General features: G+C 43.8%; 1 protein-coding gene across 1 annotated transcript in view; it reads left to right on the top strand.

The window, feature by feature from the left end:
• The window catches only part of SLC2A13 (solute carrier family 2 member 13), a 312281-nt gene that overhangs the window by 73889 nt on the left and 210567 nt on the right, over nucleotides 1-27825 (top strand). The window contains exon 2 of the mRNA XM_069765010.1: nucleotides 7316-7475. Within this exon, the coding sequence (XP_069621111.1) occupies nucleotides 7316-7475 (160 nt within the window). The remainder of the gene's footprint in view (nucleotides 1-7315; nucleotides 7476-27825) is intronic.

The raw sequence follows: 27825 nt of genomic DNA, 5'->3' as shown, positions 1-27825 counted from the left end.
TGGCATAGGGTTTTATCCAAGGGAGATAAAGGTTATGTTGACTTGATTTAGTTATGTATACACAACATTTCAATCACTTATATGTCCAGGTGCTGCACGTCCAGTAGGTCATCAGACTGGGAAAACACAGGGGATTTGCAGATAATCTGTTCTGCTGGTATTCCATATAATAGATCCAAATCCAGACCGAAAGTACATGCTTTTTTTCTTAGCCAACGCATTTCAAAGTACTACAGACTTCATCAGAAGAAGCATAGCTCACACCACAGTGCAGTAACATAGAGATAAAAGTTCAAATATTGGAGCCAAATAGACACCTGATATATCAAAATTCATCAAGGTTCTGGTTATGCAATTTACCGAGTGGAGTAACTTCTTTTATATTTTAATAGATTGGATTTCTACGAACACCACAATACCAAAAGTGTTTTATTGAGTTTACTTTTTAATGGAGGGAAATTTGCACAATTTAAATTTTTTTTTAAACATTTTTATTTGTTAGTTCTTTTGTACTATTGCTGTATATAGCAAAATTCCTGGTCTTCACAGGAGTATCTTAATTACCGGCATGTGGATCTTCAGCAGACCCCTGGCTGTCACAGGAATCTACAGGCGTCCCACGATCGCGTTTAAGGGAGTGCTTATGGGCAGTTAGAACAGCGCCCCAACCTGACTGCGCACTGTAAATGCCGCTGTCAGAGATTCACGGCAGCATTTGAAGCTGCGGACTGAGCTTGAATCCACATGCGGCTGTTAGAGACCGATGATGACTGAATAACTCAGCCATCGTTTGCTGGTAGAGTTGCGGATCCAGCTTCTGAGCACGCATCAAAGTCAAGTAGCCGACATCTACTATATAATTGTCTAAGGGTCACTTCCGTTTTTCTGTCTGTCCTTCTGTCACGAATATTCATTGGTTGCGGCCTCTGTCATGGAATCCAAGTCACTGATTGGTCTCGCCAGCTGCCTGTCATGGCTTCCGCGACCAATCAGCGACGGCCACAGTCCGATTAGTCCCTCCCTATTCCCCTGCAGTCAGTGCCCGGCGCCCGCTCCATACTCCCCTCAGTCACCGCTCACACAGGGTTAATGCCAGCGGTAATGGACCACGTTATGCCGCAGGTAACTCCGTTACCGCCGCTTTTAACCCTGTGTGACCAAGTTTTTACTATTGATGCTGCCTATGCAGCGTCAATAGTAAGAGGATCTAATGTTAAAAATAATAAAAAAAATAAAAAATCATTATATCCTCACCTTCCGCCGCCTTCCCCGCTCCTTGCGACGCTCCGGTAACCGCTCCATGCAAGCGGCAGGTTCCGGTGGCAAGGATGGTATGCGACAAGGATCTGCCATGACATCACGGTCATGTGACCGCGACCTCATCACAGTGCCTGTGCGAGAAGGACCTGCTATGACGTCACGGTCATGTGACCGCAACGTAATCACGGTTCCTGCGCTACCAACCCTAGGACTGGAAGCTGCCGAGTGCACCGCACACAGGCAACATGACTACAAGAGCTCCCTCGGAAGGTGAGTATATGTTTATTTTTTATTTTTTAACCTGTGACATACGTGGCTGGGCAATATACTACGTAGCTGGGCAATATACTACATGACTGGCCAATATACTACGTGGCTGGGCAATATACTACGTGGCTGGGCAATATACTACGTGGCTGGGCAATATACTATGTGGCTGGGCAATATACTACGTGGCTGGGCAATATACTTCGTGGCTGGGCAATATACTTCGTGGCTGGGCAATATACTTCGTGGCTGGGCAATATACTATGTGACTGGGCAATATACTATGTGACTGGGCAATATACTACGGTGGCTGGGCAATATACTACGTGGTCTGTGCAATATACTACGTGGGCTGTGCAATATACTACGTGGACATGCATATTCTAGAATACCCGATGCGTTAGAATCGGGCCACCATCTAGTATGACATAACGTAAGTCATATGTTAGTAATGAGTCAGAGAGTAACTAATATGTTGTAACATTTTATTTCTATTTTACCATCCTTCTAATTACAGATCGGCTAGGGTACAATCCCTGAGACAGCCTCCTATTCATCACCCCCCACCCAATAGGTGCGCAGCTCAGAGGATAGGTATGAATAGCTCCTGTCTGGGCATACATGCAGAGCGAAGTACGGATTCAGTAGAATTCATAGGTTTCGTAGCCAATACATTCAGTTGAATCCGTTCCCTGATCTATTTGTCTGTCCAGACAGGAGCTATTGGCTTTTGTCGCCTGAGCTACGCACGTTTCGGCATTTTTTTCGTTAGATTTGTATCAGCTGACAGGTTCCCTATGAGTATAGAATATATTTATATATTGTGTCATTTATATCATTACATTATTATGCAATTCTAAAATGATTTGCGGAAGGCTGCATTACACAGAACACTTAGCCTATAGATGTTGTGTTTAAACGATTGTAATTTTGTTTAAAAACTAAAAATAACCATAACAATCCTCCTATAAAATTAATTATGTGATTTTTACGGTATCTTGGTCTTAGTGCCAGATTTACACTGTTGTAATATAGGTGCATTATAATTGATAATCAAAGTTTGAATTGTGGTCTTACGTAATTATACAGATAAAATGTAAGCATTTTGGGTTTGTCTGAACCAGCCTACTACTCTTACTACGTATTTTTGCGTACCCAGACAAAACTCGTTACCTGAGTCAATATTTTCCATTGATGAACTAGCTGTTTTTAACTCCGACGTACATACTTCAAAAAAACTTGTCACAGTAAGACATATAATCAATTCTTGGAGTTAAATTAGCAGACAGGGTTTAGAACTCATGAGGCGAATTGATTCATCGGTTCATTACATAGAATACTTGGCCTGCTATCTATCGAAACATTGATCATAGCTTATACAGCTGCAAGATTTTTCGCTCTTTTTTTCATTAATATCTGTGCTTATTCATCTTGAAATGTAAAGACCAATCACTTAATTAAAACTAGTTAAGTCACTCTGGTTTTACATTTGATCTCCAAGTTGCCATACCAGAACTGGCGTTGCATGTAAGTGATCGAAAATAATAATTGAAGGTTATGGTAGGTGTGGATCTCTAGGTATGATCTCTTACGTATTATTCAGTTGTCTGGGTTTTTTTTAACACACGAATAAAAAGTGGACTGTTTTTATCTGTGTGTTAGGTCCAATTTTCATCCCCCACCTCTTTGTAGATTATAAGCTCTCACGAGCAGGGTCGTTTTATTTCGCTTTAATTATTGTATTGTTAACGTTGTTACTTATGTCTGTTGTGTTTGATACTGTTAAACTGTAAAGCGCTGCGGAATATGTTGGCGCTATATAAATAAAGATTATTATTATTATAATAATAATAATTTTATTTATATAGCGCCAACATATTCCGCAGCGCTTTACAAATTATAGAAGGGACTTATACAGACAATAGACATTACAGCATAACAGAAATCATAGTTCAAAATAGATACCAAGAGGAATGAGGGCCCTGCTCGCAAGCTTACAAACTATGAGGAAAAGGGGAGACACGAGAGGTGGATTGTAACAATTGCTTTAGTTATTCGGACCAGCCATAGTGTAAGGCTCGGGTGTTCATGTAAAGCTGCATGAACCAGTTAACTGCCTAAATATGTAACAGTACAGACACAGAGGGCTAATAACTGCATAAAGTGTATGAGAACATGTTGCGAGGAACCTGATTATGTTTTTGTTTTGTTTTTTTAATGGGCCACACAGGGATAGTTAGGTTAATGCGTTGAGGTGGTAGGCCAATCTGAACAAATGAGTTTTTAGGGCACGCTTAAAACTGTGGGGATTGGGGATTAATCGTATTAACCTAGGTAGTCCAAAGAATTGGCGCAGCACGTGTAAAGTCTTGGAGACGGGAGTGGGAGGTTCTGATTATTGACGATGCTAACCTAAGGTCATTAGCGGAGCGGAGGGCACGGTTAGGGTGGTAGACTGAGACCAGAGAGGAGTTGTAGGGTGGTGCTGAGCCATGGAGTGCTTTGTGGATGAGGGTAGTAGTTTTGTACTGGATTCTTGAGTGGATGGGTAACCAGTGTAATGACTGGCACAAGGTAGAGGCATCGGTGTAATGGTTGGTGAGAAATATGATCCTGGCTGCAGCATTCAGGGCAGATTGGAGAGGGGAAAGTTTGGTAAGAGGGAGGCCAATTAGTAGAGAGTTACAATAGTCCAGACGAGAATGAATAAGTGAAACAGTAAGAGTTTTTGCAGAGTCGAAAGTTAGAAAAGGGTGAATTCTAGAAATGTTTTTGAGGAGTAGATAAGAAGAGCGAGCCAGTGATCGGATGTGGGGGGTGAACGAAAGCTTGGAATCAAGTATGACTCCAAAGCAGCGGGCATGTTGCTTTGGAGTAATGGTGGAACCACACACGGAGATGGCAATGTCAGGCAAAGGTAGGTTAATAGAGGGAGAAAACACGAGGAGTTCAGTTTTTGACAGGTTCAGTTTCAGATAGAGGGAGGGCATGATGTTGGAGACAGCGGTAAGACAATCACTGGTGTTTACTAAAAAGGTTGGCGTGATAACAGGAGAAGAAGTGTATAATTGGGTGTCATCAGCATAGAGATGGTACTGGAAACCAAATCTACTGATTGTTTGTCCAATAGGGGCAGTATACAAAGAGAAAAGGAGGGGGCCTAGGACTGATCCTTGAGGAACCCAAACAGTATGGGGAAGGTGAGAGGAGGAGGAACCAGCAAAAGATAAAGTGAAGGAGCGGTTAGAGAGATAGGAGGAGAACCAGGAGAGAACGGTGTCCTTGAGGCCGATGGAGCGGAGCATAGTGAGGAGGAGCTGATGATCCACAGTGTCGAATGCTGCGGAGAGATCCAAGAGAATTAGCAATGAGTAGTGACCCTTACATTTAGCTGTTAATAGGTCATTAGAGACTTTAGTGAGGGCAGTTTCAGTAGAGTGGAAAGAGCGGAAACCAGATTGAAGAGGGTCGAGAAGAGAGTTATCTGAGAGGTAGCAGGTAAGACGGGAGTGGACCAGGCGTTTGAGGAGTTTAGAGATGAAAGGAAGATTAGAGACAGGTCTATAATTAGCGGCACAGTTTTGATCAAGGGATGGTTTTTTAAGTAATGGATGTATGATGGCATGCTTAAATGAGGAAGGAAAAATACCGGAAGTGAGAGAAAGGTTGAATTTTTTTTAGGTGAGAGGTGACAGCCGGGGAAAGGGACTGGAGGAGATGTGACGGAATGGGGTCACTGGTGCAAGTGGTTGAGCGAGAAGATGCAAGGAGCCTGATTACTTCTTCTGTAACTGGTTCAAAGTCAGAGCGTGAACTAGATGCAGTGGGGGAGGGAGGACAGTGCATGGTATGAAGAGATTGGGAGATGATTTCCTGTCGAATGTGGTCAATTTTTTCTTTGAAGTAATTGGCCAGATCGTCAGCGCGGAGATCCGTGGTTGGGGCCTGCACTCTTGGGTTGAGTAGGGACTGGAAAGTGTCAAAGAGACGTTTAGGGTTATTGGACAGTGAGGTGATGAGGGTGTTGAAATAGGTTTGTTTGGAGAGGTGAAGGGCAGAGTTGTATGTTTTTAGCATGAACTTATAATGGATGAAATCTTCAGGTAGATTAGATTTTCTCCACAGACGTTCGGAGCACCTGGAACACCGCTGTAGGAAACGTGTTTGCAGCGTGTGCCATGGTTGTCGCCGTATTATTGTTTTGTCATACAGAAGGTAGCATTAAAACCAAGCCAAAATGTTACGGAAAGGGTAATAGCACGAGTGATAGATCACCTACCTATAGTGACCAATCACCCCCATAGAAAACTACATTTTGAAATTTTCTTAGTGCAAATTTTTTTACCCAGCAGGATGATTGAATTGTCATATATAGTGGATATTAGAAGTCCATAAACCCCAGTTAAAATGTCAAGAATCATGCCAAGAATCGTTTCGGAACTTTTTTCACCTTTATTGTTGCCTATAATGTGTACAATGCAATTGAAAAATAGACTGAGAATGCGGAGTAAATGAGAAAAGATGCACTCGCCAAACTTTTGCATCTTTAAAAAGTCCTCTATTCCATTAATTTCATGTGGACGATATTCGGCTGTGTGCAGGTGTGTTGGGAAGTTATGCGGGGGAAAACATGGACAACAGCCGTTTTGTGTCTATCTGGCGCTTGTTCAGGTCCATTGCAAGCCCACTTGCACAGCACCGAATATCATCCACACGAAATGGAATAAACGACTTTTTAAAGCTGCAAGGATTTGGTGAGTTCTGCTCTTCTCATTTACTGCACAATCTATGTATTTCTAATCTCTGCACATGCACCACCATAATTTATCCTGTCCGAAGTTGACGCAGTCTGATGCTATAAAGATACGAACTCAAGAGTCTAGTAACTGGTGCCAACACACCTCCATTCTACATTGTTATTGAAAAATAAACTGAAATCTTTTTTGCTTTTTGGAAAAAGAATATTCATGAACTAAACTAATGTGGTTGCATAAATATGCGCAAACTAATTCTTTGTTGAAGTACCCTTTGAATTTGAGAGCATTCAGTGTTTTTGGTTAGCAGTCAATCAGGATGGCACAGCTAGAATTGGCAGTCTTTGCCAATTATAAGAGGTTGTTCACATTTTTGCAACCACAGTATTTTATTTTTATTTTCCCCCTTAAAATGATGTTTGTTTCTCAATTGAATTGTATAGATTATGGGTGATGTTAAAGGTGGAAAAAGTTCTGAAATTTATTCTTTTTGGTATTTTTTTTTTAAATGACATAAATAAGCATTTTAACAGGGGTGTGTCAATGTTTTAAATCCACTATGTTTTAATTAGAGATATATTTCTACTTTTGACATCTATGGCATATCCACTGAATGTGTCACCAATTTCTGATTAGGGTCCCATGTACGAACGCCTTCGTCTGTGATAACTGCCTTATCCGCTTAGTGAGAGGAGGTGCCATATGCAGGTGTAAAATGAACAAAGTTGTGGAGGTACAAGTGCACTGGTCATTTCATTCACTACTATAAGAGTTATGGAAAAAGTGGAGCAACTGTGCCCGGCTGTTTTAACATAACATCCATAGAAGTGAATGAAAAGAACCATTCGCATGTGCGCCTACCTATCAAATCATTTTCCAGCTGTACATGGTGACCACAAATGTCCAAGGTGAAGATATCCCTTCAATGTCTATTTATAAAATTCTTTAACATTTTCTTAACTACTTTGATAGATTTCATGAAAGAGATATGAAGGTTTTTATGATTTATCCTATGTCTGTTTTTGTTCATCCAGGTATTGCATCTATGACCGTCCCAGTATACATTGCAGAAACCGCCCCACCGCATTTGAGAGGAAGATTGGTCACCATTAACACCCTCTTCATCACAGGCGGACAGTTCTTTGCAGCCGTTGTGGATGGTGCTTTTAGTTACCTACCCAGAGATGGATGGAGGTTCGTAATGAAATAGAATTGCTCAAAAGGTTAATAATTCTCTCTAATATTGAATTTCGGAAGAACTGTGAATATATTTGTGCATGTTAATGCCATTTATTCTTGGATACCCTTATTTTGATTCTGATCGCTTGCAGCAGGGATTCTCCAGAGGAATCTGGATTTGTTAGACCTTTGGTGACCCTAGGCTTGCAGTGATTAGTATGCGTGAGCATCAGCGATTCTCCAGGTAGGCATGTTTAAAAAGCTACAGAATAAGATCTAAGTGGCTGTAACCTGTGGAATAAAATTGCACTTATGATTTCTTATCTTTTATTGTAGTTTTCAAAAATAAACCCAAACTAGTACTTTCATGGCACGTTGTGGTCAGTTTAGCAGTTTACTGTCAGCCATAACAAATGAAAGTCATAGCTCATAAATGTGCCCTAGCAGACAATTGATTTTTAAGATTTTATTTTAGGATACAGAGACAGCTCATGTTCCGCGCACTGGAGTCTCTGGCTACAAATGGGTTCTAGAAATAGTCACTCAATGTTTCCACTGCTATTTTTACGTCTGTCCTTTGAACATTAGTTGTGTGTTTGGAATTTGATGTGAACTTATGCAGGTTCTGTGTAGTAAGTAATATGTATTTGTGTGTGTGTGTACATACATATATGATGGTGTTTATGGTATAGGTTAAACAGGAGGCTTTTCAACAAATTATCACTTATATTTACATCAGAGGTCATGTCCCTGCCTTTGTGGGCTCCCACACTGAACCCACTTCTTGCCCCACCGCCTCACATGAAGACTGATTTAATTTGCTCCACCTGCGGCTGTTAACCAGTTGAATCTCGCTGTCAATCACTGAGAGCGGGATTTAATACGCTCCCGCCAGGAGCGTGTCATCCATCCTGCCCATTGGCACGCCTGTTACACGGCTCACTGTTGGGTTGCCATGACCGCCGGGGGTCTGCTGAAGATCCCCCTTATCTGTCATTACTATCGTCCTGTGAGAGCCGGCCTGTGGCATGATTTCTGCTATGTATAGCACAGGTGATTGGACGATTGCAGCTTTGTCAACTAAGGGGACTGTTAAATTCAGGGAAATGTAAAAAGAAAAAAAAAGTTTTAAAAATATGAAAAAAGTACAAATCATCCCCCTTTTTGCTATGTGAAAAATAAAAATTACACATTTGGTATCACTGTAATCGGAAATGTACGATCTGTCAAAATAGAAATTAAATTAATCAGATTGGTAAACTGCATAAAGAGAAAGAGTTCAAAATGCCAGAGTTGCGTTTTTCTTTAATCCTCTCCACAACCGCACCACAGGAGGTTACTTTCCCATCTTAATTAGGAACAGGAAACAGAGATTTAAATAGCCTCTTTCCATCCTCAGAGTTTCTTCTGTCTCTAGGTGCACAAAGACGTTTCCTGGGGTGCTATGGCCGACAAACAGTCACTCTGTTTAGTACCTACTGATACCTGGGCAGCCTGGGATTGATCGCACTGCCTTCCTCACTCACACGTATGCTGCTTCAGTGCCTTCTGCTATGGGACCACATCATTCTCTTGTGCCGTGTGACAATGCTGATGGTAGGCGGTGTCCTCCTATAGCTCTTCAGCCTGTATCTGCAAAACCCCTAGTGTATGCACTCATCTCCCGCCTTAACTACTGCAAACTCGTACTTTGTGGCCTCCCTTCTAACACTCTCGCACCCCTCGAATCAATTCTAAACTCTGCTGCCTGACTAATCCATCTATACACCCTTATATTCCCTGGCCTCTCCCCTTTTTCAATCCCTTCATTGGCTCCCCATTACCCAGAGACTACAGTTCAAAACCCTAGCCATAGCATACAAAACAATCCACAACCTGTCACTTCGATACATCTGTGACCTTGCCTCCCAGTACTTACCTGCCTACAACCTCCAATGTTCACAAGATCTTCTCTACTCCCTTATCTCCTCACATTTGCATACAACATTTCTCACATGCATCTCCCTTAAGGTACCTTCACACTGAACAACATTACAACGATAACGACAGCGATCCGTGACGTTGCAGCGTCCTGGATAGCGATATCGTTGTGTTTGACACGCAGCAGCGATCTGGATCCTGCTGTGACATCGCTGGTCGGAGCTAGAAGGCCAGAACTTTATTTCGTCGCTGGATCACCTGCTGACATCGCTGAATCAGTGTGTGTGACGCCGATCCAGCGATGTGTTCACTGGTAAGCAGGGTAAATATTGGGTTACTACGCGCAGGGCCGCGCTTAGTAACCCGATGTTTACCCTGGTTACCATTGTAAATGTAAAAAAAAAAAAAAAACCACATACTCACATTCCGGTGCCTGTCACGTCCCCGGCGTCCGCTTCCCTTCACTCCTCCTGCATCCTGTGTCAGCGCCGGCCGTAAAGCAGAGCACAGCGGTGACGTCACCGCTCTGCTTTACGGCCGGCGCTTACATAGGATGCAGGAGGAGTGCAGGGAAGCTGACGCTGGGGACGTGACAGGCACCGGAATGTATGTGTTTTTTTTTTTGTTTTTTTTTAACATTTACAATGGTAACCAGGGTCTGCGCTTAGTAACCCGTTGTTTACCCTGGTTACCCGGGGACTTCGGCATCGTTGGTTGCTGGAGAGCTGTCTGTGTGACAGCTCTCCAGCGGCCACACAAGGACTTTCCAACGATCACGGCCAGGTCATGATCGTTGGAAAGTTGCGGAGTGTGACGGTACCTTAACTCTGGAACTCTGTACCACAACATATCAGACTCTCACCTACCATGAAAACCTTCAAAAGGAGAGCCTGAAAACCTACCTTGTCCGAAAGGCCTACAACCTGCAGTAACCACCAAACCAATGCATGACCTGCTCTACAATCACCTACTGTATCTTCACCCATCCCTTGTTGATTGTACGCCCTTGCCGGAAGGGTCCTCTCTCCTCCTGTACCCATTGTGACTTTTTTTGTTTAAGATTATTGTACTTGTTTTTTTAATATTTATACCCCTTTTCACATGTAAATTGTCATGGAATAAATGGCGTTATAATAATAATAATATGCAGTGTCAGTCCTGGGCTCCATGGCCTAAAGCATTCAGGCAATTTCTTGGGATCATGCTTCATCCTTTCACTTTGGGACAGATCTGCAGGTTTACTCTGCAGAAGGATCCACCAACCTCCCCAGGTAAAGGTGTCACTGGGATAGTGGCTCAGCCAGGAAAATCTGGCAAAAGTAACATCCTAACCTCAACATCTCCTATTATCAATAACAAATGCAAGAAGAGTTGGGGAGCTGTTATTTCTCAGGTTGCTTTCCAAGGTGTCTAGCCGAAAGACATAGACTGGCAATCTTCAAACTTCAGATAAGAGCTGTAGAACGAACCCCAATATCGGCAAAATCCTTACTGCAGGGAACTCATGTCAGGTTTTATTCAGACAATATGATCACACAGTCTCACTCACAACATCAGGGGATTACAAAATTTGGGAACCTGCAGGAAGTCTCAGCCAGACTCTTTTGTTGGGCAGAACAACAGCTCCTGTCCTTGTCGGCCCTTCATCTAAATGTTTCCAAAAATATTTAAGCAGACTTCCTAAACAGAACAGATTTAGATACGGGAGAATGAATACAGAAACTTTGCAAATGCTGACCAACAAATTGGGTATCCAGAAATAGACCTTTTGGCGACTCATCAAAACTCCAAAGTGGGTCCTTCTTCCTGAATCTGAACGATACTGTGACAAAGGTAGATGCATTCGCCCACTCTTGAAGGTTCAGGTTGGAGTAAGCGCTTCCTCCAATTCCCTTGTTATCAAGGACGTTGCAAAGAATCAGAAAAGAGAAAGTCAAAGCCATTCTTATAGCACCTCTACATGGCCAAAAAGAAGTTGGTTTGGGGCATTGAACATCCTGAAGGTGGAGGATCCTCTAATCCTTCCTCCGAACCATAACATTCTACATCAAGACCGATATATCATCCAGCCCCCCAGAGTCTGTGCTTGGCAGCCTGGCTTCTGAAGCCTCAATTCTGAAAGCTTGAGGCTTCTCTGACACCACCTTACATATTATATTATTATTAACTGCTTTCAGCTCGAACTCAAGCCATGGCGACTTGATGGATGAATGCTCTGTAGGAAGATAGATCTTCTGTAAACAAAGATAGATCCACTAGGTCTTCTCCACTATTATCTTGATTGTATCGAGCCATCCGTTTGCTGGTCTTTCTCTGCGCCTTGTTCCCTCTAATTCTTACAACTATGATGTCTTTCTCCAGTGATTGGACATATCATACAAAGAGAGCAAAGTAGGCAAGGCATAGCTTGGGGATCCTTGCTTCAAGTGACATGTCTGGCTTGATTTGTTCCAGCATTTATTTATTTGTTCTTCTTGCCATCCATGGTATTGATAGCACCACATTTTGAAGGCATTGATTCTTCTTCTGTCTTGTTTCTTTATCGTCCAGGTTTCGCATCAATATTTTGCTACAGAAAAAATAGACTATATACGAGCCGTGTCTTCACCAGTGAATTATTCTTCGATTTTAAGACCTTTGTCCAATGACTTCATTGTTGATTTGCCCATAGCTATTCTATTGACTTCTGGTGTCGTCACTTAATCTTTAAACTTCATAAATAACCCTGCAAAAAAAGCAGAAAATATAATGTGGGTCTACTCCGCTAGATCCATTTTGTCCAGACTTAGGATATTGGATTTGTTACCAGAGGATCTGTCAAAAGGGTTAAAACCTTGTGCCTTTAAGGTCCAGGTGTCTGCCTTAAATTCCTTTTTCGACCAAAATTTGGCAGATCACTTATGGATAAACAGATTCATGACCACAGCCTCTAGATTACACTCAAGGAAATCAAATGTAATTCCATCTTGGGACTTGAATGTGGTAATCAAAGGTCTGGCTATGCTGCCTTTCGAGCCAATAAATCAAATTCAGATGGCCAGATTAACCTGGAAAGTGGCTTTCTTTGTATCCATAACAACTGCAAGGAGAGTCTGGGACATCCAGGCCTTTTCTGTTGGGGAACCCCATCTGAGAGTCCTGGAAGACAGGGTAGGGTAGTACCCCGCCTAGACCCATCTTTTTATGCCCAAGGTGGCAGTGGATTTCCATATGTCCCAGGAAATCCTCCCTTCCTTTTGCCAAAAACCAACTGGCAGCAGAGAAATGGAATTTCATTCATTCATTCATTCATTCATTCATTCAACGTCTGGAAAACCATTATCTACTATATGGAGCAAACAGAAGCTTGGAGGAAGAATCAGAACCTTTTTGTCCAATACTAAGGACTAGTGATGACTAAGTGTACTCGTTGCTCGGGTGACCTCCGAGTATTTGTTAGTGTTCGGAGATTAAGTTTTCATCGCCTCAGCTGAATGATTTACAGCTATTAGCCAGGCTGAGTACATGTGGGGGTTGCCTGGTTGCTAGGGAATCCTCACATGTAATCAAGCTGTCTAGTAGCTGTAAATCATTCAGCTGCCGCGATGAAAACTTAATCTCCGAACACTAACAAATACTTGGAGGTCACCCGAGCGTGCTCTGGAAAACCCGAGCAACGAGTACACTCGCTCATCACTACTAAGGACAAAATAAGGGGAAAAAAGCTTTAACAAGTTCTTTGGCAATTTGGATCAAGATGGCGATAATAGAGACTTCTAGAAGCCAATATCAGTCTCCTCATCGTTGAAAGCTCATTCTGCAAGAGATTTTTCCGTCTCAAGGGCCGAAAGGGTTAGTGCATCCATCGAGCAGATCTGCAGAGCCTCCTCTTGGTCTTTGGCCCATACCCTTACTAAGCATTATAGATTAGATTTAATGTCTATAAAAGATTTAGCCTTTGGTAGGAAAGTCCTGCAGGCAATTCTCCCTCCCTATTGTTATTGTTTGGTATTTCTCCTGTGATTCTATCATGGGGGGATTAGAGAAAATAGAATTAGACTTGCCGGTAACTCGGTTTCAGGCTATGTGCACACGTTGTGGATTTACTGCGGATCTGCAGCGTTTTTTCTGCGCAGAAACCTAACCTGCCCTAACTAAGGTCACCAATGACCTATTAACTGCCAAGAGCAAGCAACACTACTCTATGCTCCTCCTCCTGGACCTGTCCTCTGCCTTTGACACAGTGGACCATTCCCTATTACTACAGACCCTCTCATCCCTTGGCATCACAGACTTTGCCCTATCCTGGATCTCGTCATACCTAACTGACCGAACATTCAGCGTCTCCCACTCAACCACCACCTCCTTATCTCGCCCCCTATCTGTCTGAGTCCCGCAAGGTTCAGTTCTAGAGCCCCTGCTCTTCTCCATTTACACTTTTAGCCTGGGACAGCTCATAGAATCTCATCGTTTTCAGTATCATCTCTATGCGGATGACGCACATATCTACATCTCTGGACCAGATATCACCACCCTACTAATCAGAATCCCTCAATGTCTATCCGCCATTTCATCCTTCTTCTCCTCTAGATTTCTAAAAATTTAACATGGACAAAACAGAATTCATTGTCTTTCCCCCATCTCACGCGACTCCCCCAAGGAACCTATCCATTACAGTAAACGGCTGCCTACTCTCCCCAGTCCCACAAGCTCGCGGTCTCGAGGTAATCCTTGACACTGATCTCTCCTTCAAACCGCATATCCAAGCCCTTTCCACTTTCTGCCGCCTTCAACTCAAAAATATTTCATGGATCCGTACATTCCTAAACCAAGAATCTGCAAAAACCCTAGTCCATGCCCTCATCATCTCGCGCCTCGACTACTGTAACCTCCTGCTCTGTGGCCTCCCCTCAAATACTCTCGCACCCCTCCAATGTATTCTAAACTCAGCTGCCCGATAAATTCACCTGTCCCCCTGCTATTCCCCGGCCTCTCCCCTCTGTCAATTTCTTTACTGGCTCCCCATTACCCAGAGACTCCAGTACAAAAGCCTAACCATGACATACAAAGCCATCCACAACCTGTCTCCTCCATACATCTGTGACCTCGTCTCCCGGTACTTTCCTGCACGCAACCTCTGATCCTCACAAGATCTCCTTCTCTACTCCCTTCTTACCTCCTCTTCCCACAATCGCATACAAGATTTCTCTCGCGCATCACCCCTACTCTGGAACTCTCTACCACAACATATCAGACTCTCACCTACCATTGAAACCTTCAAAAAGAACCTGAAGACCTACCTCTTCCTGTAAGCCTACAGCCTGCAGTAATCACCGATCGATCAAACCACTGCACGACCAGCTCTATCCTCATCTACTGTATACTCACCCATCCCTTGTAGATTGTGAGCCTTCGCAGGCAGGGTCCTCTCTCCTCCTGTACCAGTTGTGACTTGTATTGTTCAAGATTATTGTACTTGTTTTTATTATGTATACTCCTCCTCACATGTAAAGCGCCGTGGAATAAATGGCGCTATAATAATAAATAATAGTAATAATAATAAAATCCATTTTTGGAAGTCTGTTGATTATGAGGTTATTCTAAAAAAGCCAAGCCATTCCAGGAAGACCTCTAAAACCTTTTTTTTTTTTTTTTTTTTCTTTTTTAGAGCTTCATTTTTATTGAAATTTTCAAAAAATACAATAACAAACCAGACTGTAAGAGAAAATTAGATGCCTGTATACAGACAAGGCATACAATACAAATTTTTGTCAATTAAGTTACCATGGTATAGAAAACAAAAATTAAAATTAAAGACTGTAAATTATCATCCACAAATTGTGTGTGAACTAGCTGAAACTGATCTTTATTAAACGCCATCATGAAGAAAACTGTCATGCTGTAATTGAATTATAAACTTTGTTCTGGAGATATCCTCCCTTACTTTAATTCAGTCATGGTAACCCCAGATTGTTTTTGAGATCCTCTAGTATATACGAAGCTGTAGATGTGAAGGGCCCAACCATATTCCTTTTTTCCACTAAAGATCAACAATTCACAAGAAACTGCCTCCATTTCAGAAGAAACTTGCTCGCTTGCACTTCTTTATTACCCAAGGCATACCTTTTTCCACCTCCATAAAAGCTTCATTTGTGTTATCAATTCTGCAATGGAGGAGGAATTTGGATCTAACCAGTATTTAAGGAGCAGTTTCTTCGCTAATATAAGCAAGGTATGCATCAGTATAGGAGGACCACCCACATTTCTGCCACGATTATCCGTATTACACCAAACGTGCAACAAGGCTAAATAAGGAGACAGGGTGTACCCCAAACTCAAACCATTTTTTTTTCTTCAAGTACTTTAAAGGATTGGCAATCAGGGGAATGATTTGCACCAAGGCAGGAACAGTGACGCCAGGGTGCAGGGTGATTGGGTGCAAGTCTCATATGTCAGAACAACCTCACGAGAGCCCCGGGTACTTGAGTGCCGACACTGCTGCACCGGTGCTAGCACGGAAGGTGAGTATAAGGCCGGGATCACACATGCGAGAAATACGGCCGAGTCTCGCATGTTAATACCCGGCATTGCCGCCGTCACTCAGTAGCGGAGCGTGCAGCTGCATGTATTGCTTTGCGGCCACACGCTCCCCACCTAAGTGACGGTGGCAATGCCGGGTATTAACATGCGAGACTTGGCCGTATTTCTCGCATGTGTGATCCCGGCCTAAGTGTTTTTATTTTGTCAGTACCAAACATTCAGATCAAGAAGGGGTTGTTCTAGTAGTGGACAACCCCTTTAAGGTAATGTCATGAAATATCAGATTTTGTCTTACCTAAAGATATTTTTCTATTTCTCAGTGGACTAAACTATTTGATTTTCAAACCTCATTTCTAAAATTCACAAAGCCAGCTTAATATGGCAGACAATATTCCCTGCTTGTAATCCGCACAGAATTGACAGCTGCTTTAGCTGAGCTCTTTTACCAGACTATTATGCACATTACAAATGATGTTTAAGGGACCTTTCCCTGTTCTTAAGTGTGTTATAAACATAAGGATGAACAACCTCGGGGAGATCAAAACATCCAACACCTCGGAGACACCATCACGTGTTTCTCAACGCAGTGATCCAGAACACTGCCCCCATCCCTCAAGTGTGTTAGTTTAGAACTATGCAAATTGCTTCTTCAGAGAAAAAGACTTAAACTCTATAGCGCCACCTGTTGGAAGTAGCGATCCTACAAGTCACGATCCTATAAGTCTCGTTAAAGACCCTTTAACGAGTCTTGCAATATGACTTAGGATAAAAGCCAAATCAGTATCTCAATGCGCAGACACGGTGTTTCGGGCTGTTGGCCCTCATCAGTGTGAAGCATGAGAACTAATTTGGCTAGATGAGAGGCTATGGACTAGTTTAGAGCTAAACATAGCCGTAAGAAAAGGGCCAATTAATCGCAGCTTGGTTCACCTTCTTTAGGTTTTTTTTTTGTTTGTTTTTTTTTGTGGAAAAACTGAACATGGCCTGTTTGAAAGGACAACAAAATTAAAACGTGTTTACACACGTGCAATATAATAATAAATGTATCAACTGGGCTTCATGGATATTTTCTGGTATATAACGACACATTGTAATAAAATACCCACATCTATAGCCAATGACGCCTTCGATATTGAAGTTCCAACTAATGGGCCAAGCTAAAGTACAATGAGATCTACAGATATGTAAATAGTAACAGGTCATCTCTGTGGTATTAAATTACTCAAGCAGATGTTGCCAATGGGATCTTAAGATGTCATTTTATTTCGATATTTTATGTTTTGTCTGCATTTATTACATGTTCGATTAGCACTTATTCACAGGAGCAGCATCCATCTATCTTCCTCCAGCTTTGGCTAGTTGCATAGATTAGTTTCCTTTTTTTCCCATTGCATATGGCAGTGGAGCAAGATTTCTGCTTCACAAAGCTTTCTCCCAATCCCATAATAAAACTGACTAAGGGCCTAATTTTTCTCCAGTTGTATTGCCTCTTGTACCAATTGCTCCTCAGAGGGGCGCAGCACAACTCCCTTAAACTGAATCACTCAGTGTCGTGATATGGTAAATTAAAAGCTTGAGCAAGAGCAGAAATACATTTAGAAACGTGCACACCTAAATATTACAAAATAATTTTTATTGAAAAAAAGACAAGTGACATTATAAAGCTAGTATAATCACAATATCAAACTCCATTCACACTAAATACAGCATATACAGGGCCGAACTTATCTGTGCAATACAAGTGCTTAACAGATATATAGTACAATACCCCAAAAACATAGGAGAAAAAAAAAACATTCAATAGATTCAATAGAGCAACCCAATCCCGTGTGTGCCAGAAAATGGATCAGATCTACATGAGGCTACAAGAGCTTATCAGATATAGGTATATTTTAGATCATGCATTATTTCTCCACAATAAGAGTCTGTGTGGTCAGTCTGATGTCAGTAGGCACCTATAATATGGTAGGACTAAGTCACCCCCCACTAATTAAGGAGCAGTGTATATGTCTCTTAATACACCAATTCATAACCAATCCAAAATAGACGTGGCAGTAGATTTCCAAAAGTGGCACATATACAAGCTTTATAAAACAAAGAGTGAAACGACAATGTCAGGTAGGTAGGACAAAAATGCATAATGAATGCACTGATAATGCCATCCGTAGATAAAGCCCAGGGAAGGAGTTAGCATCCAGACACCTCACGTGTATCGTTGTTGCCTAGAGCTTCATCAGAGAAATTGTGAGGGGGACACCAACTAGTAGTGCTTAAATACTCCTTTGTTAACAAAATTACTTTCTGCTCGCGAAGAAATATAGAAATAGGAGGCCATGATGCTCCTCCATATGATACTCCATATGCAGCCCATAGATGGTAAGATACAAATAAGGATGCCCTCAAGTGTGTACACAATGACCGGAAATGCCCGAAAGTGACTAATTCAGTTCTGCAGTATGTAACCAGGGAGTTGGTCGTGTCCACTCCTTACCGACCCGGCTGTTAGAAAGAGGATCCAGAGAGAAAATTAGTCTGCACTCTTGCTATACCAGAGGGGGGTGCAGGTGTAACGGACAAAATAGTCCTAAATAGCAGAAATGGGAAAATACACCGCACTCACGGATGGAATATTTTGCAAATAAATCATAAACAATTTATTGGTGTACATACATATAAATGCCAATATATAAAAAGTAGAAAAGCGTGCATACAAATGACGTTTCGAACCCAACCGGGTTCTTAATCATATAACGCTGTGGAAAAAAGGGGGGAAGAAAACACAAATACATAAATCAAAAACAACCATATACAATAATGACTATAACCGCATCAAATGAGGAATGAACACCGAAGGCCAAGAGCCCAAGGAAATAACCCCAAGCACCATATAGAGTCCAGACGTAGACTAGTCCTAGTAAACGAAAAGATGTAGCATCATCACTGTGCTAAAAGAACTGAAAGGGATATATACAGAGATATATACAGAAAAACTCCGGAGTAGGATAAGGGAAGCCGGGCTGTACCTTGTAACGGTATGTAACAAAGAGCATAGAGAGTCTCCCAACCGGGATAGACTGATGTACTGCACAAATTTGCTGTGGGGAATATTATGACAATTAGAGAGAAATATACCTAAACTGTAAGAATAGTATAGACTTAAGCACTGCACAATAATACTTTGGGGAGTGTTGTGATCATAAAAAAGAAATCTGACATGAATAAGCGCCAGGAGGTGCAAATAAATACCTAGAGCAGATGTAGTAAGCTTTTGGATGCAAACTAGCTGTCGCTAGATAGGGATACCTGTGGGCATAATAGTGACATAAGAGATCCCCATGTATAATATAGCCAGGTATAATGTACGGAGGAAAGCATAAAGACACTCTATTACCTTAGGATAGGATAGTGAAAAGCGGCGCTCCCGCGCCCTGCTATGCTGCATATGTGCCCGGAGGATCCAGGCACATATTGGCCTCAGATATCCAGAAGTGACCTAATCTTCCCTGCAGTCTGTAACAAGGATACAGTTGGGTCCTTATCCACCTGGACGTCAAAAAGACAGTTGATCCAGGCGCGCGTGCACATCATGTACAGATTGCAGCGCAATTGTGGATGAATCCTTGGGCGTCTGTTAGTTGACACTCTTGATCATAGGGCGATATAAACCCAGCCATGAAAGTAGAACAGAGGACGCTCGCGCTGGCCTATACAACCTATATTTTGATCCCAATTGCGATGAAAGGTATAGAATTCTAAGGAGACATTTAAGCCCACATGCAAAAAGGAGGAAGTGATATTAGGATATGAACAACTGTATTAAATGCTACATAATGACAGCAATGTGCAGCATTACAGAACATCACCAAAATCAAGGTCACATTATATAGGAGCCACAATTATGTGCTATAAAATGTCACACATCACTGCGAGGTAGCAGCAATGTGTGACATCCAAGAGCACCCAAAGGTCCTAATCAAGTCACCGCAATGAGACACCTCCCCATAATGAGGGAGACACTATGCTATCCAGTAAGAGGAGAAAATGAGCCCACGTAGTTTAGGCACATTAGAGACTTAGCTTACGGAAGGATGGTGAATCAAGCATGTATATATTCAGAATATTCCATGCTCACATACATCCCCCTAATTACATTTTAATCCTGTTTAATTCTACAAAAACAACAAAATAGACTGTCAATACTTCTGTCATGCAGATGAGAGAGATCCCATGAGCCATGTGTGAATTTCCCATACTTGCAAAAGGGGAAATTGATAAGGTTTTGAGATTTTTGACAATTGATGGTCCTACAACTCTTCAGAAGAATCCCCGAGAATCCGTTAGTGTTGGTCATCAGGAACTAAATGGTCACTGAGATTCCATAAAGTTCCATGTAGATACTCAGGCAAAAATGTCCTACGGCTCTTCCAAAGAATCCCTGAAAGTTCATCCATGATGGTAGCCAGGGAAGAAATGATCCATGATATTCCAAAAAGGTCCATGAAGATGCGCAAGCAAGATGTAATAATAGCAGAAGATGGCAGGGCTGAGAACATAAATAAATATGCTATAATTAGTCCATAAGTACCGTAACAGTACTATTTAGCATCAATCTCCCATCCATCCTCGAAGAGCCGGCATAGAACACCATTAACCTAGGATGCCTGTGTCATTAAGCCCAGAAGGCGACAGAGATCCAAGATTAAGAATCCATCTGGATTCTATTTGTAGAAGCCTGTTAAAGCATTTGCCACCTCTAAAGCTGGTATTTAGCTTCTGCAACCCAATGATATTGATGTTATTGGGCTTACCTTGATGGTAGTGAAGAAAATGTGCAGCAGCCAAAGTCATGGTTTTTACCTTAGCAAATCAGTACTGCCAGGTTGATGGTGGAGATGTTTCTGGATTCTTTCCCTGAGTTCCAGTGATGTCTGGCCGACGTAGAACTTATTGTAGGCACATGTGATAGCACAGATCAGGTTTTTAGTTTTGATGTTTACTTTTAAGGGGAAGCATTTGGAATCAATGGGGTTGATAAAAATAGTCCCTAGTAGATGGCATGTGTGGACAGATATTACATTCTCCACAGGGGAAGGAGCCTCTAAGGGAGATAACGCTATTTAATTTCTGGGTAGGTCTAAAAAAAAGGCTCTTGGTGAGATGTTCACCCAGATTCGGGGCCCTTTTAGCTGTTAAAATAGGGCAGTCCCAAAGATTGATTTAGTATGTATGTCAACTTGGAGTATACCCCAGTGATTTTGCAGAATCCTTTTCACCTTACCCCATTGATTGTTGTAATCCATGACAAAGCGGACTTGTCCATCATCGTTTCGATCCCTTGGTGGTAATAAGGATTTCTACGAGAGTGATTTAACCTGCTGGAAGGCAGAAGAGACAACCTTCCTAGGATATCCCAGTTGCTTTAAACGGTCCATCAATCTCCGTGCCTGATCCATAAAATCCTCATCTCGAGTACAATTCCACCTGGTTCTCAAAAATGGACCCACTGGTACACCCTTTTTCTTATGTAAAGTATGAAAGCTTGAATATTGAAGTACGCTGTTCGTTGCCATTGGTTTGCAAAATAATTTGGTGCACAATGTATCCAGACACCTGTAGACTTCCAAATGTAGAAAAGAGACCGAAATGCATGAAAAGTTATGGGACAGAAAGATATTAAGCGTATTCTGATTCAGAATGGCAATAAAGTCCATATACTGCTGCTGTGTACGTGTCCAGATGAAGGATAAATCATTGACATATCGATGTCAATGTGTCACATATTTGCAAAAGGGCTCAAGGGACCATACCACAGTCTCTTATCACCATCCTTAAAAGATGGTAATGTAAAAGCTGCCACAGCCCATTCAATCTGTGGTTTGGTATTAGTCTTGTCATCGAGACCCCTTCCCATACTTTTGCATTAACTATGATGTGCTGGCCTACATCTACACCAAATGGCTTCTACAGCTACCCCATTTGGCTTCTAGATCCCCCAAAATCTGTTTGTAATACATATTTTTTCTGCCAAATCATTCATGGGTATTTCTTGCATGTAAGATAGGTAGGTAAAGTTCTCTAACTTCTAAGCTATATCTAGAGTAGTTATAGAAATAAAGTGGCGTCTTGTTGTGAACAGCATGCCTGCTGAGACATTTCAGTACACCTCTTTGTCATATGGCGAAACATCCTATTTATGTAAATGAGATATGAATATGGATAACTGCCTACCCAGGAAGGCAAATCATTGTGACTCATTTATTTTGGCGTGTATGCTTGGCATGGAAATGTCTGCATTGTGTATAAAACCCTATATTTATATTATGAAACCTTCTATTTAATTTTCATGTCATTATAAAAGTACAGGCGTTAAAAATAAGTACTTAACCATGTCTGACCTTGGACTTTTCCAGCCACTTGTGCCATCCTGATCTCATTACACATTCAAGTTAAATGCGCACAAACCTTAGAAAAATCAGAATACTGATGGATAAGCTTTACTGGCTATTTTTTTTTTTTTCACTTTTTTCACTTAAAATTTCTGAATTTCTTTAATCCACATAACAAAACATTTTCTGAAGTCAAGTCCAAACATGCTTGAAGAAGCAAAGAACGTAACATATTTGACGTTACAACCAGTTGCATGTCCTTCATCAGAACAGGGGAACCTTCTTTCAAAACCCTGGCCACATCTCCTGCACAGTAGTGCATATCTCCAGCACCAAACTGGCCGAAATGTCAAACATTGTTTATACAATGAATGAACCTGTGCTAATAAAATACTCTTACATTCTTTGAATCATTCTTGGAGTGCCACACTTATTTTTTACATTATTTGTGGAGTGGAATCCTATTCGTGCACCCATCTTTAGAGTAGTGCCTTGCAGCCTGTTTTTGTCTATACTTGAAGAAGCACCCAGAAATGGAAACAAAACGCTGCTGCACAGTTCAGAAGTAGCCAGCAATGAGTCCCATTGAACACCGGTGGAGAGATCTTAAAATTACTGTTTGGAGAAGGCATCTGTAATGGGGTCTACCAAGCTGGGGTACCTCTTTCAGCACCCCCCGTGTTTCAGGAGGCCCACTCTGCTTTTGCTAGATTCTGAATGAAGGACGCTGGCAGGAATTTCTTGATTACATGAGAGCATATAAAAGCTGACTGCTTCTCCACGTATTTCCAGTCTAAGAACACCCTTTATTTTCAGCACACAGAATATATAACACTGATAAACAGTGCAGGCAAATAGAAAAAGCAGGCCAGACATACATTACAATAGCCGCAGGGGGCCGGAGCCTGCTGATATTTACTATGGGAATTACAAAGGTGGGGGGAGGTCAGAAAGAGAATATCTTGTCCAGGGGCGCAGCCTGTGGACTGATGCATTTCACACGGAAACTATTATACATACATATACTGCATAACATTCTTGGTGCTGGGGGTTCTGTAACACGGTTCCCCTTTTCAGCGACGCGATCAGCATACACAGTCTGATCCTTAACGGAACGGTTTGGGGATGACCGAAGTTTATGGGGTTGGTACAAGTTCTGTTTGTCGACTTAGTCCATCGGCATTACCGTTTTGTTTGCCGGGTCTGTAGTGGATGGTGAAATCCAGAGGTTGTAGGGCTAAACTCCACCGCAGTAATCTGGCGTTGTCTCCGGAGACCCGATTAAGCCAGACTAGGGGGTTATGGTCCGTTAGGAGGGAAAACTGTCGTCCATACAAATATGGTTGTAACTTTTTGAGTGCCCATACTATTGCCAGGCACTCCTTCTCGATGGCCGCATAGCTCACTTCACGGGGCAGTAGTTTCCGACTCAGGTAAGCTACCGGGTGTTCTTGGCCGTCCGGCCCGACTTGGCTTAGTACTGCCCCCAATCCAAACATAGAAGCATCTGTGTAAACAAGGAAACGTTTAGTTGGATCGGGTGCGGCCAATACAGGGGTATTGGTGAAGGCGTCCTTTAGCTGGCGGAAGGCTTCCTCACACTCTGGGGTCCAGGTTACTTGGCGGGGTTGGTTCTTACGGGTCAGATCAGTGAGGGGCTTGGCCACGCTGCTATAATTGGGAACAAATTTCCTATAATACCCCGTTGTCCCTAGAAACGCCATGACCTGGGTTTTAGTGCGTGGGGTGGGCCATTTGGCTATGGCCTCAATCTTGGCTGGTTCTGGTCTGTTTCCCACTTCCCACCCAATGCCCTAAATACTGAACCTCTGTTTTGCCCACGTGACACTTGTTTGGGTTCAGGGTGATTCCGGCCTTGTGGATCCTGTCTAATACTGTCTCTAGGTGATTTAGATGCTCTTCTTATGTTACGCTGTAGATGGCGATGTCATCCAGGTAGGCACACGCATAGTCCTGGAGACCATCCAGAAGCCGTCAGCCAGCCTCTGGAAGGTCGCCGGGGCAGTCTTCATCCCGAATGGCATAACTCGAAACTGGAATAAGCCAAACAGGGTGACAAATGCCGACTTGGGAATAGCATCAGGACTAAGGGGAATCTGCCAGTAGCCTTTGCATAGATCGATGGTGGTCAAATACTTTGCCCCTGCCAGCCGGTCTAACAAGTCATCCACACGCGGCATGGGATACGCATCCGTCACTGTTTTCTCATTGAGCTTACGATAGTCTACACAAAACCATGTAGTCCCATCCTTCTTGGGCACTTTCACTACGGGGGATACCCAGGGACTATCTGACTCTTCAATGACCCCTAAACGCACCTTCTCTTGTATCTCTTGTCGCATCCCTTCTCGTACAGACTCAGGGACGCGGAAGGGGGGTTGTCGCAGGGGGGGTCTGATCCTGGGTCTAAACCTTGTTTTGTGCCAGGTGAGTGTACCCGGGTTTCCCCGACAACATCCTCTGTCGCTGCCTCAACAACTCTTCCGCCTGCTGTCTCTCCCGGGGACCTAAGTCTTCACCCCAGTGTACCTGGTCCCATGTTTTAGACTGAGTCCTCTCCCCTAAGACATCAGGCAAGGGAAGTCCAGCTAAATCCTCTGCTTCAGGTGCACAGATGGCCACTACCTCTTCAGGGCGCTCCAGCATATTCACGTGGAACATGCGGATAACCCTGGGGTCGTCACAATCGGCGACATTATAGGTGGTGTTGGCTATTTTCCCCACTACCTGGTAGGGCCCCTGCCATGCAGCTTGGAACTTGTTCTGCCTAGTGGGCTCTAACACCAGGACCTTCTGCCCTATTTCCAAGGTGCGCTCTCTGGCCCTCCGATCGTACCATACGCGCTGGCGCCGCTGGGCCACTTGCATGTTCCCACGTACAGCCTGGGTCAGCTCCTGTAGGCAGTCCCGGAATTCCAGCACATAGGGTACAATAGGTACCCCTTCTATGGTGCCCTCCCCTTCCCAGTGTTCTAGCACTAAGTCTAGGGGTCCCCTTACCCGTCTCCCGTATACCAGTTCGAATGGGGAGAACCCCGTGGATTCTTGGGGCACCTCTCGATAGGCAAACAGGAGGTGAGGCAAGAATTTCTCCCAGTCCCTGTAGGCCCTGATAAAAGTCCCAATAAGTTGTTTTAACGTCCCGTTAAAGCGTTCACATAACCCATTGGTTTGCGGGTGGTACGGGGCGCTTCTAATGGACTTTACGCCGCACAGCTTCCACAGTTGGTTGGTCACCTCTGCTGTAAACTGGGTACCCTGGTCTGAGATAATCTCCCGGGGAAATCCAACCCGTGAGAAAACCTGGAGCAGGGCAGCCGCCACCGTCTCTGCCAGTATATTAGGTAACGCAACCGCCTCTGGATACTGTGTGGCATAATCTATCACTGTCAATATATACCTTTTCCCTGACGGACTGGGTTTGGCTAACGGCCCTATCAGATCGACCGCTACTCGGCTAAATGGTTCCTCCACAATGGGGAGGGGGCGTAATTTGGCCTTGCATCGATCTCCCCTCTTGCCAATGCGCTGGCAACTGTCACAGGTCTGGCAGTATTGACAAACATCATAGGTTACCCCCGGCCAAAAGAAGTTTTGTGTCAGACGATGCCTGGTGCGACTGATGCCAAAGTGCCCGGCCAAGGGTATGTCCTGAGAGATTCGCAGTAACTCCTGCCTATACTTCTTGGGAACTACCAGCTGTCGTTTTATAGTGGGGCTCGTCTCTGTGTGGTGCTGCTCTGTGATCCGGTAGAGGAGTCCCTGCTTCCATATAAACTGTTCCCCTTCCAGTACCCCTCTCCCCTCCTGTGCCTTCCCATGATATCCCTCCAATGAAGGATCCTCAAGTAACTCCCTCTTAAATTCATCTGGGGTGGCTTAAGAAATGTGTCTGGCTATGGGAATACGTGTAGGGCTGGGATGTTTTACCTGGGCCTCCTCTGAGTGTGATTCCGCCTCCGCAGTTCGAGCTTGTCTCCGGGTGGTCACAGGATATGTCTTAGCCAGAGGGGCAACCGAGAAGGCAGACAACATGGGCCCCAAGTCATTTCCCAGCAAAACGTCTGCAGGCAAATCCTCCATCAAGCCGACCTCAACAAGGCCATCCCCAACTCCCCAGTTCAGGTGAATCCTGGCAGTGGGCAGTCGATGTATGGCTCCCCCTGCTACACGGACTGCCACTGTGTGGTCCGTCTTCTCTTGGTCCTGGACGAGATGAGGCTTTACAAGGGTCAAAGTTGCTCTGGAATCTCTTAGTCCCTGCATGCGTTTCCCATTAACCCACACGACCTGTCGATGCTGTTGTCGATTATCTGCCCGGGCTGCCTGCACGGAGTCTACTTCATGCAGCACTTCCTCTATGTCTTCCACCCCTTGGTTGTAGCCCCCAATGCTGGGTCAGCTTTGCCTTGGTAGCAGTGTACAGCGGCCCGGCGTAAGGTAGCTGTTCCCGCCTTTGGCCACTGGGTATGCTGAGTCCGGTTGGGACATTGTCTTTGCAGGTGGGCCAGCTGACGGCAGGTGTGGCATCGCGCCCCAGGGGAACTGTGCTAGGCCGGGTTTCTAGCTGGTCCCCCTAGAATCTTCGGTGGTTTGGGGCCCTCCAGGTCCATGGGCGGACCCCTAGTGACCATCTTTGATCCGGACAACTGAGGCCTCCTGGCGTCATGATGTTCATCGGCCAGACGAGCGGCTTCCTCAAGAGTTATTGGCCGCCTGTCCCGAAGCCATTCCTGTGTCTCAGGGTTTAGTCCATTAAAGAATCGTTCTAACAAGAAGAGCTGGAGGACGTCCTCCTAAGTGGTTGCTTGGCTCCCTTGTACCCACTGTAGCAGTGACCGCCATAATTTACAGGCCCATTCAGCGTGGGTATCGGTTACTCGTTTTATAAGTCCGCGGAACTTTTGGTGGTATGCCTCTGGTGTCAGCGCATACCGGGCCAAGATCAATTCTTTGATCTGCTCATAGTCCATACAGTCCTCATCGGGTATCGTGCGATAGGCGTCCGGTGCCCGGCCTGTCAGCTTGCTGGCCAGAATCTGAACCCGTTCCTCCGGCTTCACTTGATGAAGGGCACACTGCCGCTCAAAATCCTGCAGCAAGCCATCAATGTCTTCCTCTGCCTCCCCCAACTGTCGGAAGGCATTATACTGGATCTTTTTGTGGCTTACTGTTGAAGGTACCCGGGCGGAGGCCAGAGCTCCCCTTGCTCGCTGACTCTCCTCTCTCTGCTCTGCCATCTCCATCTCGGCCAGCTCCACTTTGGTCCGCTCTGCCATCTCCATCTTGGTTAGCTCTATCCTGGTCCGCTCGGCCATCTCTTCCTTCAGATCAGTACGCACATCAGCCATCACCTCTCGTATGATCTGTACTGCAGGGTTTGGGCCATAGAACGCCAGTCTGTTCTTTACCCCCCTCTGGAATTTAGTCTCCTCCACGTTCACATTGGGGGGCGCTGCACTGCCGTGTTCCATGATGGCTGCTATCAAATCCACTTTTGTTTTGTTGCTGGCGATTAA

Source organism: Ranitomeya imitator, chromosome 4, assembly GCF_032444005.1.
Source record: "Ranitomeya imitator isolate aRanImi1 chromosome 4, aRanImi1.pri, whole genome shotgun sequence".
Lineage (NCBI taxonomy): Eukaryota > Metazoa > Chordata > Amphibia > Anura > Dendrobatidae > Ranitomeya > Ranitomeya imitator.
Note: the sequence above shows the minus strand (reverse complement) of the source record. Positions and strands in the feature narration are given on the sequence as shown.